Below are 19493 nucleotides of genomic sequence, written 5' to 3' on the forward strand. Positions count from 1 at the left end.
GCAACAGGAGTCCATAATACATGCAGGAAAAGAAATTGATAACTAGAGTTATATTGGGTAAGTAGGAAATTCAACATTTTGATCGAATTTGATTCAGTAAGAAAGTTTCCATATTTCCTAAGCAGAGTAACACATCATGGTATAACTGAACAATAGATGTCTACAATTTTAATTTCACTTGTCAAATTAGAATTGTAGATGTCTGAGCTTGACCTCTCAATACAAATCCATAGGAAGCTCCTTGTCTACCCAAACTTAACACCTGAGGTTAAATCTATGAATTCATAATAGCCTACACATTAGCAGAAAGGAATAGACGACACTGAAAATGGACACCATTAGAAGCTCACACACGTAAGTTTTAATGACAAGAATTTATAACACTAAAATCAATTCCTCATTCATCTGAATCAGTGTAATCAGTGTAATTTGTTGACAGTAAAATTGGTTTTCACTTTTAACACCACTGATATCCTAGACACTTCCAGTTATTAATTTCACTATTTAAGGTCATTGGCAACGAAGGGTTTCCGGAGAAAAAAGGTTTATACCCAGGTTTCTTTACTTATGAAAAAAAGTCATTGAGAGTGATCTCCCGTATGGAATCTAGGCGTGAAAACAAAGAAAGCATATTTAACAGACTGAGAGGTAAACAAAAGCATGTGTGTTTTTTTATTGGATATATTCAACTCTACGGTAATAAAAGAAAAGCAGGGATGGGTTTGTTTATAATTACATTGTGTTGAGGGGGCAGACAGTTAACAGGTCGTCATTTAGAATAGGTAAATGAATGCTGGGAAGTGCAAAGGTGTGAAATAATTATGCTGAAAGTGTTGATAGCTAGGTGGACCGAATGAGAACGATTCCATAGGTTATGTGAGTGATGCATCATTAAAAAGTTACTATAAATCCTTGCAAAAATGTTTTTTGACAGTTCGTTTCCAATTGAAAAGTATATTAAAAAAAAAAACAACACTTCTTTTCATTATGAATATTGATTAGATGTTATTACAGTAAAGCATTTTTAACTTCAAAATTAAAGATCAAATTATATATGTGTTTTTTTGTCATTTTCAGCTAAATTATATGCTTTTTCATCGGAAATAAGGTTTCAACAATGTGTTTTGCATAAACCTTATGAAATAAATGGGTTTTAGAGAAAACGTATGGTTAAAAATAATATAGGCCCATTTTATCAACATTTTACATAGGAAATTCATTAAAAATTGTAAAAACATTGATTTGACAAAATCGTTGAATCAGGTAAAGCTTTATTTTGTTGAAAGTAAAATTGAACATGTTTGGTACCATTAAACCTGTTCAAAAAATTTAAAGCATATATATCCTAGACACTTCCAGTTATAAATTTCATTATTTAAAAAAAATAACTGATTCAGTTGAGGAAGTTTTTTTTATATTATGATTAACAGGTATGAATGTAAAAATTCTTTCTTTTTTAATTAAGAGAAAATATACACTCCTCTGTCAACATTTCTTCTTAATAAAACAATAATTTATCAAGCTTATCAATTATGATAATTATAGTATAGATTTACAAAAGTGAAACATTAATCATACAAAGTTTATATAAATTGCACTTTAATCATTTTCAGAACTACAGCCATACAACGCATATCAGAGTCGGTGTTTGTGGGACTTTGTCGTAAAGTGGGGACCTCACAACTGGTGGCCTTGAGGAGAGATGTGGTGGACATCTGGGAGATGGTGGAAAATCAAGACTTAGTGTCAACAAGTGATGAGAACAGAATGATGTTTAGTGGAAGTCGCAGAGAGGGATTCAGACTGAAAGGATCAGATATAGACATGATGTTCTGGCTAAATGATCAACGTGTGATCTGGGACATATCGCAGTCTCAGTATTACAACACACGCAGACAGACACTGATCCTCTGTGACTGTTCTGATAGTCCACCAGGATTTACCTTGTTATATTTACTGTCACCAAGCATGAACAGTGATATCCAGAGATCTTGTGTTAGAATGAATAACAGACATTATATATCTAGTTCTAAATACAGACAGATCCTTATTTCTGAATCATCACTACCTTATAACTCCACTCCACATGGACCCTGTGCCAGTGGAACAATTGGAACACAAGAATTTGATAATGCCCACTGTTTTGTTTGTGACTTTTGGCCTCCGCCTGCCTTTTCATGGATACACAGATGTAACTTATGGCCCCAGCTTCATGTTGTTGATGATATAGTGAAAAATGGATGTCACTTTGTAGCAATTGGACATAAGCTAGGAAATCATGAAGATCATGAATGGAGAATTTCTTTCTCCCGAGCAGAACAAAAACTTGTGTATGCAATGAATCACTGTCAATTCTTAACTTACGGCTTACTTAAATTGATCTTAACAGAAATAATTAACAATGGAGTAGGAGATGATGATAAATTACTGTGTTCCTATCACATGAAGACAGCAGTTTTCTGGGTGATTCAACAAAATATAATACCTCACTGGTGTCCACAAAATCTCCTGGGGGGTTTCTGGGTCTGTTTTAAACTCATCCTCAAATGGGTGTATGAGGGAGTCTGTCCTAACTTTTTCATTCCAGGCAACAACATGTTTCTGGGTAAAATTTGTGGAGTCAAACAACATCAATTATTTATAAGACTGTCAGAGTTGTATGAGAAGGGTTTAGCATTCCTGCTACACAGTCCCTCCATTAGGTCTTATATTATAGATGTCCTACATAACCCCAGAAACTCCATCTGTACAGATGAACATGCTCTGATTTCTGAGGTTGGGTTTGATAGAAATTTATTTCTTGAAACACTACGTGATAGACCACTGCAGAAATTGGACATACAAAACTGCATTAGATGTCTACATACAATAGAACAGATGATAGGTTCACCCCTCCTGACACGGTATCAAGTCTTAACACTACAGAACATTACCGCAAGTGTCCTTCAGAGCACTGCTTTTACATTACACATAGAAACTTACACACCTGACAACAAACTGAGTTACAGAGCTGACATAATCTCCTGTCACATGTTGAAATTAGCAGCCAAGTTTGGTTGTATTACTGACATACTGTACATAGCCATGTATTATTACAAGACACTTAGATACGTGGAAGCTTTATCTATTATAGAGATGATCAAGGTCAAGTTAGCACAGCCATATGTGATGTATATAAATTATGTAGATGCAGAGATGTATACTGAGGCTGTAGGGGGACAGTCCTGGTCTACAAAGATGAGACAGGCTGTAGCAGGGGAAGTCACACTTAACCTTGAAATCCCTTACATCAGTGAATTGATACCTGAACAACAGTCTGCCCTACAGAACCACTGGCCTTGTTTAGTTGTACCACCCTTTATACTATTGTACATGCTAGAGATCTTGTGCTACAGACATGTAGACACAATGCGAGCACAAACAGCTCTAGATGATCTACAAAACCTAGTGCACTTTGATCGAGGACAGTATATACCTTTACTCCTCAGAGACATATCGTGGCAGATTCTGGGGATCTGTCAACAGGTGACAGGGAACCTCCAGGCTGCTCTATACTCATACAGACAATCTCTCAGACAAAAACCATACAACAAAATACAAACAGCTACAGAAATGAGAATACAGAGTTTGCCAATGGATTCCCTTCATTAATTTAATGTCAGATGATATTTATAGGAGTTCACAGATAGAGATTATCATTTACATATCCTCTTCTGATTTCAAATTTTCTTTTCTGTCTGTTTATTACACATGTTACATGTACTATAAAGCTAATAACTAGTCTAAAATAAAATGAAAGAGGCACCATTGCTTATCATAATTACAGTCAAACCTGTATTAAGCTGCAGTGAGTCACCTATGGGATGTATTAAAATGTGACCTTTATAGAGAGCTGACCTTTGAATAGAGTTTCATCTTTTTAAAGGAATTTATTTACAAATATGCCAATTCATTTGTGTTCATATTATCTATTTCACTACAAAATATACAAGAAAGTTCAGTGTTTTTTTTTTTCAGTACTTTGGGACTGGGGGCTGGGGCCCTTAAAATTGGGAATTTCAGCGTCAATTAGACTAAATTGGGAATCTCCAAGAAAAACACAGTCCCAAAAACGCATTGTAATAAAGCTTTGTTTTTGTCTATGTATTACTGTAACAAACAATTGTGAAAACAAATCAAGACTATTCTTGGTATGAAATATCTAACTACGTGCATCCAGAACGATAGTGGTATGATTTATCTAATTATAAAGAAATCAAACATGGCTGAACAACTTATATTTAAACTGCTTGAACTTCACTGAAAAACAAGCAATAAATAAACTGAATTTGATCACACATTTTGTAAGTTTTTCTTTGGGAAAACTTCATACATGCCAACTTTTGAAAATTCCCATAAGGAATTTAGCGCGTGACGACAATTTTCAAAGCTTTAAATTCGGGACATTTTGTCGTGAAATTAAATGATTATGAAATGATTTTTTTTTATTTATAATATTGATATCACTTATCAATAAAACTCAAGGATTAATTTACCACAAAAAATGTTTTTCTTTCCAAAATTGAAATATTTTTGCTAAAATACTGGTGCCTCTCTCACTAAAGAAGGAGTATTTAGTTACATATATAAACAACTTTTTTTCTACCAGGACAGAATTTATAGTGAAAAATTGAAAATTGTACAACTTTAAAATCATTTTTTTCAAAGGGTAAAAATAAATGGGTAGAAATTCTAATAAGATATTAAATTTACAGAAATTTATACCACCTATCCAAAACAGAATTATTTTTTTTTACAGTCATGAAATTTGTCAGGCTTGATGGTGCCATGTGGGTATTTCCTTAAGTCATGCACATAGATCTACCTAACATATTAATTACTTTTGGGAGAAGGGAGGGAAAAGAAATTCTAATTGACATACACTTGATTGTTTCATCTTAATTTTTTAATAATATTTTAACTGGCAAACTTTACAATATTTTTCATTATAGGTAGATAAAATCAGCAGCTATGCTTTATTAGTTTTCTACTTTCGTTTTCAAAAAACGATCTCTTTGGATTCCGTTTTTATTGTTTGATTTGCATTTTATTGTCTTTAATTTATATTTTTAATAAAATGACAAACAACTATATTGTTAATCTATGTGTTTCACCTTGCATACCCTTTAAAACTAACAAGATAATCCCCTAATTGCCCCAAGCTATAAGCTTCTTGCTCCAGTGGACAACTTCGTGCGTTCAAGCGTGAAGTGATTTCCTGTGTCTAGGCCTAATTAACATCTGGTTAAATAAACAATGAAACTTATCTGTGTGCATTGAATAAACACGTCTGACATTGTTATCCCGATTGTCAAAATTCAGCGGTAGGGAATTACTTTTAAAATCGGAAATTTTGGTGATTTTTTTTTCAAATCGGGAAATAAGGGCAATTTTGCTTTCCCGATCGGGAAGGCGGGATGAAAGGGTAAAATCGGGAGGATCCCGCCTAAATCGGGAAAGTTGGCATGTATGAAACTTCCACTACATTTTGGGAAAATAAAGCATATTTTCAATTGGGACTGGGGCCGAAAATCGCCCTAAAAAAATCACTGAAGTTATGTATTGGACAATATAGTGATCTCACTTTTAATTTTTTTTATCATTCCGTATGTCTTTTGTTGATGAATTCAAACTAAATTCAATGAATCCAAGAAAATTTAACAAAATATTTGTATATTGAATCTTAAAAGGTAAATGCATTATCCCCCATCAAAGCAACCATTTTTTTCTTGTGTAAGGAATGAATATCTTATGCAATGAAGAAAATCAATCAAATATTATTTTATCTAAACTTGATTTGTAAAATGAACTTCTGTACATGTATTTTTATGCCCCCGTAAATGAAGTTTCGGGGGTATATAGTTTTTGTCGTGTCTGTCTGTCTGTCTGTCTCTCTGTCTGTCTGTCTGTCTGTCTGTCTCTCTGTTTGTCCGCAAAAACTTTAACCTTGCCCATAACTTTTGATTTAGTGGAGCTATGACTTTCATATTTCATATGTTTATTCTTTGTGACAAGATCTTTCTTCAGGTACCACCAACTTTGACCTTTTGACCTTGACCTTGGAGTTTGGCCCACTTTTACATGAAAATTTCAAAATTTTACTTTGGCCATATCTTTTGAACAGTAGACACCAGGACATTTATACTTTACATATATAATGTTTGTTTAAAGTCCTTTCACTGAATACCAACAACCTTGACCCTTTGACCTTGACCTTGTAGATTTTCGTACTTGTGAGAAAACTTTAACCTTGGCCATAACTTTTGAACGGTAGGAGATAGGGCTTTCATACTTTATATATGAAATCCTTGTTAAAAGACACTTCATTGGATATGAAGATCCTTTACCCTTTGACCTTGACCTTTGAGATTGACCTACTTTAAAAAAGCAAACCTTGACCATTACTTTTAAAGGTTTAGGGCTAGTGCTTTCATACTTTATATATTTGATCCTTATGACAAGACCTTTCATTTGATAATACTAACTTTGACCCTTTGGCCTTGACCTTGGAGTTTGACTTACTTTTTACAAACATTAACCTTGACCATAACTTTTGAACAGTAGGGGCTAGAGCTTTCATATTTCACATGTGTAATCCTTGTGACAAGATCTTTCATTGGATATCAAGAAGCTTGACCCTTTGACCTTGACCTTGAAGTTTGACTTACTTTTTACAAACTTTAACTTTGACCATAACTTTTGAACAGTAGGGACTAGAGCTTTCATATTTCACATGTGTAATCCTTGTGACAAGACCTTTCATTGGATATCAAGAATCTTGACCCTTTGATCTTGACCTTAGAGATTGACCTATATTTTTACAAACTTTAACTTGGTCATTACTTTTGAACGGTAAGGGCCAGCGCTTTCATATTTCCTATACGTAATCTTTGAGACAAAGCCTTTCTTTAGAACCCAATACCCTTGACCCTTTGACCTTGAAACGGAGTTTGTCCTATATTATAAAATGTTAACCTTGGTCATAACCCTTGAACAGGTGTAGCTAGCATTTTATATTTCACATTTCTTGTGAAAAGGCCTTACTTTGGTACCAACGTATTTGATCTGCATTTGAGAAAGCATAACCTTCGCTATGTTGCCATACGGGGGCATCAGTGTTTCACAAACACATCTTGTTTAACTCAGAAATTACTTGTTGCTAAAAATTGTATTTACTCAAATATTTAATGAGAAAATTTTCAAAGAAATTGATCAAGACCTGCGTCTCTGACAATAATTTAAAATGGTATCATATATTATGGGACACCCTGTATCTTGGATATGATAGCCGTATTTACAGCATATTTTATAACAAATTTATGCTGGAAGTTTGCTCATCTTTATACATGTAACATATTTGGATATGATAATGGTGGTATTAACATCATATATTTATGACAGATTTTTACTGGACCTTTACTTATCTTACCGTCTTCTGGCAGCTCTGGTAAGTCTTCATCCAACAAGTCCTACAAACATGTAAACATCATAAATAACAAAGGATGAACAAAAAGGACTCCCCAAACAAAGATACAGAACATGTACATAACTTTTTAATCAGTTTTTGGACTTTTTAAGCACAGATGCATCTTATATCAGATTAATGCCAAAACAAAATTATTGCTTGTTTCAAATTGCTCCTTATCCCAGTGATTTAACCCCTGCTGAAAATATTTTATTGATAAAATAAAAAGGCATTTTTTTATGAAGTAAAAGCTTGTGATATGCACTATTATTTCTATTAACTTATCAATGAATATTTGTTTATCTTCCTTTTCATGGTTCATAACCCCAACAGCATCCACTTTTATAAGTCAGAATGACCTTTTTTTGACCTTGGTAATATAGTTAAATGTGCCGTGTCATGTACAGGGTAAACTTACAGCAAACACTGCTGTATTGGTCAGTAGTTTCTTAAGCCTCTCAGCTCATAAGTATTTTATACCATGGTTATCAAATGACATACATGTTAACCTATTGTGATGAAAAATAGGGAGATTCAGACCTCAAAAGCGGTAGCAGTGCGCGCGTGTTGTTAACGCTTGGATTATCGATATCTTTCATGTAATATACATGTATATTATAAGCCTTAAATGAAATCAGGTACCTACACTAATTAATCTTAAATATCAACAGCAAAGAAGAAGATAGAAACACCTTAAGTTTGACATAAATTGTACAAATTCAAATATTTTTCATCCTCATCATTTTGCTTGGATTGGCTGCTTTACTTAGCCTTTTGAAGAGTGATCATTGCTGATATAGCCTAGAAGCAATAATTCTGAATGTTCATTCAGTTTTTAAACAAAACAAATGATGACATGGTTTAATCTAGCTCACCTTTTGTCTACAAAACAATAAAATAAATGTTAATGTCAAATGTTCTGTATCTAAATGATTTCATAAATCTGATGTACAAAAAAAGCGTTTGTATGATTCCGAGTCAAATCACGCGATATCTAGCGAGATTTTATGAGAGTGGCTTCAAAAATGGATAAATTCACAGTCATTAGGCGGGAGATGGAAGGACCCATATACAAAATGTGTAGATAAATTCAATTATAGAATAATTCAAAAAGACAATCATAGAATAATTTAAGATAATTTAATTTACATACAGGAAAATTTTTGCCCATTTTATTTTTCACTCTTTTTTCCTTGCCGCAATTAAGCGAATTTAAAACAACAAATCAAAGTCAATAGCATTATAACAGAAGGCTGTCTGAGCAAATTCAAAAGAGAGCAAAATTGTTTGGTGTGAAAAATGGTGAAAATAACCCTGTATACATTAATATAAAATATTTTGTCAACATTTATTCATACAATTGTAGGGGCTGTTTAGTAACTTTCAAAGAAGATACAGCTTTTTCTTGTCTTATCCTTCATCTGTAAATAACTCTCCAGGGTTACAACACTTTGACTCCTGGCCTGGGGGCCATAAAACTTAGACGAGCTCACTTTTGATCTCAGTCTCACTTTTACCAAAGAAATATATAGTGGAAAAGTGAGACTGAGATCAAAAGTGAGCTCGTCCAAGTTTTATGGCCCTCAGGCTTGACCTGTAGAATGCGGCGGTTCTGTCTCTCTATGTTCTTTAGTTCCTTGTGATCAGTCAGTAGGTGTTTACACAGAGACTGGTAGTACTCCCCCAACAAATTACGACAGCCCTTCTGTCTCTCTGGTGGCAGCAACTACAAATAGAGTCATCTTATTGTTTAGTCATCAAGATTGTATAAAATTAACATAAACCTTGCTCAAGAATGTTAGTATACTGTAAATTCTATACAGTAAAATCTCTAATTTTTTAGGTGTCAGACTTTCCTATTCTGGGAAAAAATAATGATCGAATTGTATAATCATTAAATCTTGCATTTGGCCAGACAAATATTCACCATACTGTATGTACTTCATAATTTAAACATTTCATGGAGGACATGAATTTGATTTATGATCTAACAGTATTATCATCAAAAGCTCCCTAGACGCTCATAAGTAAGGACAGGAAATGATGTGATTTCCTCTTTGTTGAATTAAACAGAACATATACTTAACCTTTAATTCTGTAACAGTAACTTACTGTACTGCGAGGAATTTCCACCTCATGCTTCTCTGCTAGCAATCTACAACATATCAAGATTGTACACATAAATACCTGATAAAACCATACCATACCACTACCATAATAAATGTAAAATGATCGCTTCAAATATCATCAGAAACACATTCAAATAAACAAGTCATTGACATAATAAACAGTCATATACATTAGAAGTGTTATAATGATATTTAGAAGTATTCTTTTTAAACTTATTTTGGACCATCAATACAGAACTTATCTTTGATTTAAAAAAGTGTAAAATGCCAAAAAATTCAGGCAGTGACCAAACTTGTATTGCTTCTTCAGGTCTAAGGCAGGTTAGTGAATATGTCCCAAGTTGGACTGCGTTTAAACTTGATCTTATGAGAGAGGACACCAGCCAATTGAATTATACAAGGCTGCTGATTTTACAGGACAAAAGTCTGGCGTTATCTTCCCCGCACTGCTTACCTGATTTTACAGGGCAATAGTTCGGAGTAGTCATCGCTGCAGTGTTTACCTGATTTTATGGGGCAGGAGTCCGGAGTAGTCGTTGCTGCAGCACTTACCTGATTTTACGCGGCAGAAGTCCAGTGTAACCTTCCCTGCAGTGCTTAACTGATTTTATGGGGCAATAGTCCCATGTTATTATCACCCTGGCAGTACTTACCTGATTTTACGGGGCAGTAGCCCGGCGTAGTCGTCCCCGCAGTGCTTACAGAAGCTGGTTAGTATGGTGAGGTTGTTGTGCTCCTCCTTGTCACTGACGGTCAGTAGACTCAGCTGACCGGCCAGCACATTCAGCCCCTCCCTCAGGCTAAACAGCCCCACCGACAACAGCTCAGCAAAGAAACGCAGGTCCACCCGGTACTTACTGGGGTTACTTATCTGAAAATCAACACTATAGGTTTAAGTCGACATAAATTGGTTGTACATTTGAACGGCTAGTACTTTATAATTGTACACATAAATGAATCTGCAACCTTAACAAGAGGGAACCTGCCTTTTTAAGGAAATTTTAAATAATCATACATTTCTTTGAAAAAAAAAATATTTGAACAATTACACAAAAAGACTTAAAAGTGCTAAAAAAGGTATAAAAAATATTCTGCTGAATTTTCCAAAAAGCCTATCTTAAACCCATCCCGTCTTCCTTTACCTTTTCATCTTTCTTGCTGAGGAGGTATTTCTGCCAGTTGTCCATCAGATAGTTGGAGAACTCGGCGTACCTCTGATAGAACAGACAGCAGATGTGAACCCCGCAGGCAATGTCAGACATCTTTAACTTGGCCTCAGTGATGGCCGCAGCCTACAACATAGAATGTCAATGTCAGACATCTTTAACTTGGCCTCAGTGATGGCCGCAACCTACAACATAGAATGTCAATGTCAGACATCTTTATTTTGGCCTCAGTGATGGCCGCAGCCTACAACATAGAATGTCAATGTCAGACATCTTTAACTTGGCCTCAGTGATGGCCGCAGCCTACAACATAGAATGTCAATGTCAGACATCTTTAACTTGGCCTCAGTGATGGCCGCAGCCTACAACATCAATCTCATTGTCAGACATCTTTAACTTGGCCTCAGTGATGGCCGCAGCCTACAACATAGAATGTCAATGTCAGACATCTTTAACTTGGCCTCAGTGATGGCTGCAGCCTACAACATAGAATGTCAATGTCAGACTTCTTTAAATTGGCCTCAGTGATGGCCACAGCCTACAACATAGAATGTCAATGTCAGACATCTTTAACTTGGCCTCAGTGATGGCCGCAACCTACAACATAGAATGTCAATGTCAGACTTCTTTAAATTGGCCTCAGTGATGGCTGCAGCCTACAACACAGAATCTTAATGTCAAGAAAAATTCCAATTCCATCGCTTTCTTTTCAAACACAGTAAATTCATCATTTAAATAAAAAATTTGGTAATTCACAGTAGAACCAAAAGTCTCTGTCGAGACTGAAGCTCTACTGGTTTGTACTTATAGCAAAGGAAGAGAAAATACTTTAATAAACAGTTGGGAATTGAAACTTTATTATAGTAATAAATAGAATAATGATCCTTGATTGAGCCTCTTTATGTTCAAGTTATATTGAAATCAGACCAAAACTGTAGGAGGAGTAGCATTTTGAAAGAGAATTTCACAGAAATTTCTATTTTTAGTAACCACGGCAACAACATCGAAATCCAAAACCGATATAAAGAATTATGTATCTTAGTGTAGTCTACTTGTGTGCCAAGTTACATTGAAATCAAATCAAAACTGTAGGAGGAGTAGCATTTTGAAAAATTGTTTACAAACAGACAGACGGACGGACGCCGGACACATTACTATCGCATAAGCTCTTCTGGTCTCTGACCAGTAGAGCTGATAATACACATGTACTTTTATAAAAAATAATATACTTGACTGTATATTAAAACTGTATATCTTTTAGCATTAATGATACTGGAATCATCGAAATAACCACCACCTAAATTGTTTGTGTTACTGATTGAATTTCTTAGCATTAACAAAAAGCACTGATATTGATATTAATTACACTACTGTAAATGTATATTATTCCTGATACTTTATATGAACAAAACTCACTGCTTCTCCTATGTACTTGTTCAGATTCAGGCCTTTAAAATCTTTGGTCAAACTGTCTTTTTGTGACTCTGTTAAGTTTTTCTGAAAGAAAGAATGCTAAATAATGTTCAACAAGTTCTTTTCTCAGGCCTAAAATAAAATAAATTTGTTTGCAGTTGCCTACCTACCCACTGAAAATGCTCCCGACCCAAACTTTTTTAGCCATTTGGTAATTTGATTTTTTTTTTTCAATTTTTCAGAATATTGAAACAGTTTCGTTAAATTTTGACACGTTTTTTATCATTCAGTAGTTTATAACAAGTGGTGAGCTTATTCATGTCTAGTAGGTGTATGAAAACCTCTTTTAATTGTTTTCTAACAAAAATCTGATTTTTTTCATAAAAAAAAAAAAAAAAAAAAAAGAGAATGCCTACCAACCGACCCAGTCTAAAAATTATAGGTCAGCAACTGCAAACAAAAAATTTTTTAAGCTTGGCCTCATCTGAACTATAACGCATCTTGCATATTTTCATTGAGGTCATCAGCATTTAAAATTAATATACAAATTTTTAAAATGAGTAATTTGATAATATTAATTTAAAAGCAATTCACTTCACTATCCTTGATAATTTTTCAGATTTATAAGATATAAATTGCACAACATATAAAAAACAATCCCACCTGTGAGATTTTTGTGATAGTTCATACTGTTGCTGTTCTTAATTTATTTATATTTCTAGGTTCTACACTTACAAGTTTCTTGACAAATGCGGTGTTCTTCTTGAGACTGGAGTCTAACCTGCTGAAGAAAGACTGTCATTATATAACCCTATAGATCTCTATAACAGTCAAGATTTAGACAGGCAGTGTCATTATATAACCCTATAGATCTCTATAATAGTCAAGATTTAGACAGGCAGTGTCATTATATAACCCAACAGATTTAATTAAATGATAAATTTGAAACTGAAATACCTGGAATGGCTGTATGTATCAATTTCCAATATATCCATTATCTTGTTAAGGCATATTGAATAGATGTAAATTGATACTGAATTTATCATAAATAACCACAATATAAAAACTGAGATACCTTTCTATAACAATTCATCAAAGCTTACTCTACTGATATGTATAACTACTATGTATTACAAATCTCAGTCTGACCTGCGGCCTCCTGGTTCTGCTCTCGTAACTTCCTCTTTGTCTCGTATTTCTCCAGACACTCCTGTTGGTAGTCTTGGACTGTTTTCTGTATAAAACATTCATACCTCAATTTAATTTCCTCTTGTAAGATTTCTCATAGTTACTGATGTACTTTTATGTTTATACACAACTTAAAAGACTTAAAATACTTCTAACTTCAAAGCTTTTCTTTCTCAATTCCAGCCCTACCCCCTTCCTGGAAGGTCAAATAACACTTCCTGATTTAAGCAACAGCCTCCATTATTTTTCTAAATTAACAACAAAGTTCAATCTGTCTGTACTTATTGATTTAAACATCATTTTTCCACTTACAATTTCCTCTTCTAGGAGTCTCTGTTTTTCTTCTTCTTCTTTCCTCTGTCCGAAAAGAATACAAATACAGCTCAATATTAAATGCCATCAAATTACAAGACATTTCAGTCCTCGGAATACATTAATTTCCACCTCAAATAAGACATAAGGTTTTCTCTCAAAGGATCCTATCATTACCATTTACTACCATTAGTTAAGTCCTACCTTTTCCTCCTCCTCCCTCCTGATCCTGTCTTCCTCCCTCCTCCTGGCCTCCTCCTCAGCTTTCCTCTTCTTCTCGTCCTCGTTCTGCCACTGCTCCTCTAACTCGGCTGCTGACTTCACCTCCTTACTGCTGCCAGTCTTCTTATCTTCTCGCTTATCTCCCCTCTCCTCTGAAGATCTGTTTTCTCTAGCACTGTGTAATTCCAATCCAAAATCTTTATCATATACTATTGTTTATATTATAAAACAGATTTTTTTTTAAATCAAAATTTATGTCAAATTAAAATGTAGCTGAAGTAAAAGTGGGTTTAATCTCATCATGTAGCTTTTTTATGGATCAAGTTATTAATAACTAAGTATTGTTGTGTTCCAACTTTATCATATTTATCTGGTATAAAATAGTAAATAATGACTTGGTTGATAAATTTGAACAGATTTAGTTTGTAGCTATACTTACCCCTGCTTACTACCCCTGTCCCCTGCCGGGCCTTTATTTACAGACTTAGTTTGTAGCTATACTTACCCCTGTTTACTACCCCTGACCCTGCCGGGCCTTCTTACCCCTGTTGACTTACCCCTGTTTACTACTCCTGTCAGGCCTTTGTTTACAGATTTAGTTTGTAGCTATACTTACCCCTGTTTACTACTCCTGTCGGGCCTTTGTTTACAGACTTAGTTTGTAGCTATACTTACCCCTGTTTACTACTCCTGTCCCCTGCCGGGCCTTTGTTTACAGATTTAGGTCCCTTTTCTCCTCGTTGTGACCACTTATCTCCCCTGGCTCCAGGTCCTGACCTTGGGTCGCCTCCCCTTTTAGAGTTCCCTCCCCTGTCAGCATATCCTGAATCAGTCTGGTTCTTAGCTCCTTAAAGTACAGGATAACAAAAGTATTATTTTACTTGACTAATATATTGAAGGTAAAGAGCACCATATGTCAAAATTCTAATGGTAACAAAGAGATCTACTGATTCCTGTGTGAGGGAGATACCTCTTTTGGAGTCGAACCCTGAGGTTCCCCCTTTAGGAGGTGACGAGGCTTTGTATGAGGACCTCTGAGGTCTGTCGTCATAACGTCTAGATGTATCCGACCGCGGTTTTCCTGCAATTTATAAAATTAAGATATCATGCTGTTTGAGTTCATTTTTAAAACCATATTTAAAGCATTTCTATGTGTAATCATGGTAATTAGTGATATTTTTATCACTTATCATTTACATCATTATGAAAATAAACAAAAACAAATCGTCAGAAATTCCATATTCATACCACATTTGGCAACATCGAGTAAAATTTTAAGAATATAGAATAGATGAACATTGGAAGTATCTATCAATTTTCCATGGTGTGAAAAGACAAGGTGTCCCATTAAAGGTACTTGGACACAGATTTGAAGTTAATATTTTCTCATTTTTTGTGTATAGTATCACGAATTATATATTTTAATAGCATTTCACACAAAAATTGATTAAAAATCTTATTTCATTTAAAAGTTATTAAAACTTTAAATTTTTTGGCGGGTTTGATTGACACATCCTTGCACTTTCACAAATTTTAACTTTATTTTATCCTTAGGAAAAGTAATATATTGATGTGTTTTAATGAGAAATATATATATCAAGAAAAATAATTTTAACAAAGAGAACTGATACTGGGAAAGCAAAACACCTTCACAAGTATCGTCATTCCGAGGTTCCCCCTAAGAGAGGTACAGAGATTAGCAAATCGAGCACACTCGTGTTATGTCAGTTTTTGTCATAACCTCTAGATTGTTTATATTTATTCACCGGGTGCGTTCAATAGTCCTGCAATTAACAAAATGCAAGATATCAATATATTGTGTGTTTGTTTTCATTTTTAAAACCATGTTTAAAGCATTTCTATGTGTAATCATGGTAATTAATATATTTTTATACAAATCATTTACATTTTTAGGAAAGTAAAACAATTGTAGACAAATTGTCATCAAACCCGCCGAAAAATTTGAAATTTCAATATCTTTCAAACGAAATAAAATTTTTAATTAGTTTTTGTGTGAAATGCTATAAAATATCTATCAATTTTCCATGGTGTGAAAAGACAAGGTGTCACATTAATAATAATAATATGTGAGGTCAAATTGAAAAAGATTTTATCAAAATTTGAACCAGAATGAGATATTGCTGTAAGTATAAATTGTTTTTTTTTCCCTTTGACATGAGGAGGGTCTGTCTGACTATCTGTATGATCCCCCCTCCCCCTGACCCTTACTGACCTGAGGAGGGTCGGTCTGATGACCGGTATGAGCCACCCCCTGACGTGGATTTCTCTGAGTTTCTCATCTTACTGGGGAAGCCTTTGTCAGCTGATTCCTGGGAATCACTCATGTTAGTATGGTCAATCTCCTACAACAAATCCAAATTATAAAGCCTGTATTTCTGAATACTGACTGAGTCTGTAATTGATTTTGAACAGCTGTTGAAGGCTGATGCTAAAATATTATTTGTTCGCTGTAAAATTAACTTGATATTCCTTTTCAAATGCAAGTTCCATTCGTATTTAACTTGCTACACATAAACTTCATTCTTAGGCTCTGTAATTAAGAGGTAGGGCCTATAGCTCTATGTGTTGAGTACCAGTATATTTGGTAAACATGGTAAAAACACTAAAACGGACTGATAAAGTTCAACTAATCTCCGTGACATAAATTTTCCTGTTGGGCATTATTAACGTGATTACTACTGCTTTAACTCAATTGTAGATAAAATACAGTCTTTAATATAAATACCTAATGATATGATAATAAGTCTTTTCTAGATTATACACTAATGCCATTAACATGATCCCAAATTAATACATTTTTGTAAATAACAGAGTAAGAAAATTCGGTCCTAACAACGTTTCCTGAATACACTTATTCTACCTTTTCAGCTTTAAAATATCACATCATTAAATAGTACTACTTCATATAAATGACATCATCAGTTTTCATCGATGAATTATTGCTGTGAAACGCTTGTTTGTAAATTTTAACTACTCCAACTTTCCGTTTCTTTCAAAACATGGCGTCTGCTACTTGAGTTATCTACCTTTTCCGCTAGGGGTAAATAAGCGGAATCCGGGATGTTTCGCACCGGTTCTGTTTCGCACTGAGGTGATTCGCGCCCATTTCGGTGCGAAACATCTTCCCTCTTTTTTTTGTGTAATATTTCATTTATTTTGTAATAATCATGATAATTTAAGATCATCTGCAATAATTTAAGATCATTTATTAAATCTTAAATATAAATATTGTTGTAGACTCAAAATAATGACTTTATAATATGCGGTGCCACAGGTAACGGATCGTAAATGTTAATTTAAACAATAAAATGCTTTCTTTGTTTGTTATTACTGGAATTAACGGAAGCAGCTGTTGCAGAAAAAATACATAACCCGCGTAAGCGGGTTATGTAAATTTTTTCTGCAATAGCTGCGACCGTTAATATTCCAGTAATAACAAACATAGAAAGACATTTTATTGTTTATATTTATATCTGTTTTAATAATCATTTAAAGCAGGATTAAAAGATTAATTAATGATGCGAACGTCCTTATACGTTTCATTGATGGAGCAGCCACTGTAGTTCATGCAGTGATTAAAGCAATGGGTTTTCTTAAGAAATAAAGGAGAAAATATTCAGTGGATGTAAATATATCAATATGCCCGTTTGCTCAGTGTATGTGTTCAACAATTTTTAAAATTCTAATTAGTTGGAGATCAAAAGGTGAGAATTATTTCATTACAGCAATTATCTGCGTTAAACTCGAGAACATATAATATGTGTTACTGAGAACATGCGATAGACGAATAATCCACCAGGAAGTTTCAAAGTCAAATTTAATGAGCTAAACATATTTTCTTAGTCGATAAACTAGGCTTTATACATGGCCAATTGTTTTTTCTTTCATCTGTATATTTCTCTTCATCAGTATTATATTACATTAAGTGAACCATCTTTTTTAAGTCATTAAATTATAGTTAAAACAATTAAGGGCGTAGCCATGAGACAACTGAAGTTCTGCCTCATAGATTTTCAGTACTATCCCCTTCCTATATTAATTTAATACATCACAGGAGTCAGAAAACAATTCATTTCATTGAAAAACCTAATTGTTTTCATTTAAACAAATTAATAAAATATTAAACATTTATTGACAGAGTTCGAGGACAACTTGCGTTTTGTCGGACCCGAGAACCAAACTGCATGTCGACAAATCGCATTTTGCCCGAGAACTCTGTCAATAAAGGTTTTGTTATACCTTTCATTTTAATTTTTTTTTGACATACATGAATTTTTGTTCTGTCTTACGTGATGTAACGACAGGTCCGTCACTGTTGAACACCAAAGAATGAAAATGAGATTAAATTCCGCCCATTCTGTGACGTAAGCGGTCCAACATCTCATTGACCGGTCCAACATCTCCCTCAACGGTCCAACATCGATTTTTTTATGCCCGCTCAGCAAAACATCAGATATGTTGGACTTTTTTTTCGTGTAGATTTGTATAGGAACAATTTTTAAAGGTATAACAATGTACTTTCATGTCAATATGTTTCAAAATTCATGAGATTAGGCTCTGTAGTTTAAAATCCGAAAAGTATTTTTGTGGGAAAAATATTAAAATATACATGAACAAAAAAGGGGGCAGACAAACTTTACATACTCTTCTAATTATCACTCGTCTCATCATTATGTACTCCAGTCTCCAAATTTAATCTCCACGCATTGAAGTGACGGGCTCGCTCGACCAGGCAACTGGAGGGCATTCGGCCAACCCCGAACACACACCATGGACTCATCGCGGAACCCCCACAGGTACTAACCGTGCAAACAGTGACAGTGATGCAGACACCGGGTCATCCGTACACAAAAAATTCCGTTATGATATGGTCAAGTTTCTTCCACATACTAGGGCAACGCTGGAGGCCGGACAGAAAATAATGAAATGAAGTTTTTATCATTAAATGTTTGTGGTAAATAGAAGACTTCAGTATACGGAATTTAATGATCTTATTTCTTCAAATGATATAATTGGTTTGACTGAAACTAAAACAGACGACACTGATAATTTGCAAATACCTGGATAATTTTCTACTTTAAAAAAAAAACATGTAAATTATCTAGAGTAAAATCAGGTGGCATTGCTTTATTAATTAGAGACTCCATTGTCAAATATATCAAAATAATCAATACATATTGTAAATAACATTTATTATGGTTCAAATGTAATAGATCACTATTTCATCTCGAGGATGACATTTATTTTGGTATTGTATATATCCCTCCAGAAAATAGCAAGTATTCATCCCCCGATTGTTTTACTGAAATAGAACAAGAGCTCATGTCAATATCCAAAGATTGTAAATATGTTTGTTTGCTGGAGGATTTTAATTCCAGAGTGGGCAAATTGAATTATATAAATATGACTTTATTATAACAGATGGACTTTTTATAACAAATGTTAAACAATGTAATTCTGGTGTTGAAAATAACGATATTGAAACGTTTTTTGAGAATGTAAACATTCCTATTGACAAGGCTGTTCAAGATTTTTCAA

General features: G+C 34.2%; 2 protein-coding genes across 2 annotated transcripts in view; one reads left to right on the plus strand and one right to left on the minus strand.

Moving 5' to 3' along the window:
• The window catches only part of LOC134260473 (regulator of nonsense transcripts 2-like), a 42785-nt gene extending 25804 nt beyond the window's left edge, over window positions 1-16981 (minus strand). The window contains 15 exon segments of the mRNA XM_062743020.1: window positions 7469-7508; window positions 7923-7961; window positions 9051-9230; window positions 9617-9659; window positions 10287-10504; window positions 10776-10925; window positions 12216-12296; window positions 12948-13033; window positions 13362-13446; window positions 13713-13757; window positions 13917-14109; window positions 14610-14781; window positions 14905-15015; window positions 16168-16297; window positions 16816-16981. Of these exon segments, the coding sequence (XP_062599004.1) occupies window positions 7469-7508; window positions 7923-7961; window positions 9051-9230; window positions 9617-9659; window positions 10287-10504; window positions 10776-10925; window positions 12216-12296; window positions 12948-13033; window positions 13362-13446; window positions 13713-13757; window positions 13917-14109; window positions 14610-14781; window positions 14905-15015; window positions 16168-16279 (1555 nt within the window). The 5' untranslated portion in view covers window positions 16280-16297; window positions 16816-16981.
• LOC134260472 (uncharacterized) lies at window positions 1627-3661 on the plus strand. Its single transcript, XM_062743019.1, has one exon. It carries the CDS (start codon window positions 1723-1725, stop codon window positions 3649-3651), a length of 1929 nt encoding a protein of 642 aa, XP_062599003.1. The 5' UTR covers window positions 1627-1722; the 3' UTR covers window positions 3652-3661.
• Window positions 16982-19493: the final 2512 nt, after the last annotated feature.

This window comes from Saccostrea cucullata, unplaced genomic scaffold (assembly GCF_032062105.1).
Source record: "Saccostrea cucullata isolate Sc308-1 unplaced genomic scaffold, CSIRO_AGI_Scuc_v1 ctg1205, whole genome shotgun sequence".
Lineage (NCBI taxonomy): Eukaryota > Metazoa > Mollusca > Bivalvia > Ostreida > Ostreidae > Saccostrea > Saccostrea cuccullata.

Excerpts from the sequence above, each read along its gene's own strand:
- LOC134260472 (XM_062743019.1), top strand. The coding sequence starts at position 1,723 with ATGGTGGAAAATCAAGACTTAGTGTCAACAAGTGATGAGAACAGAATG.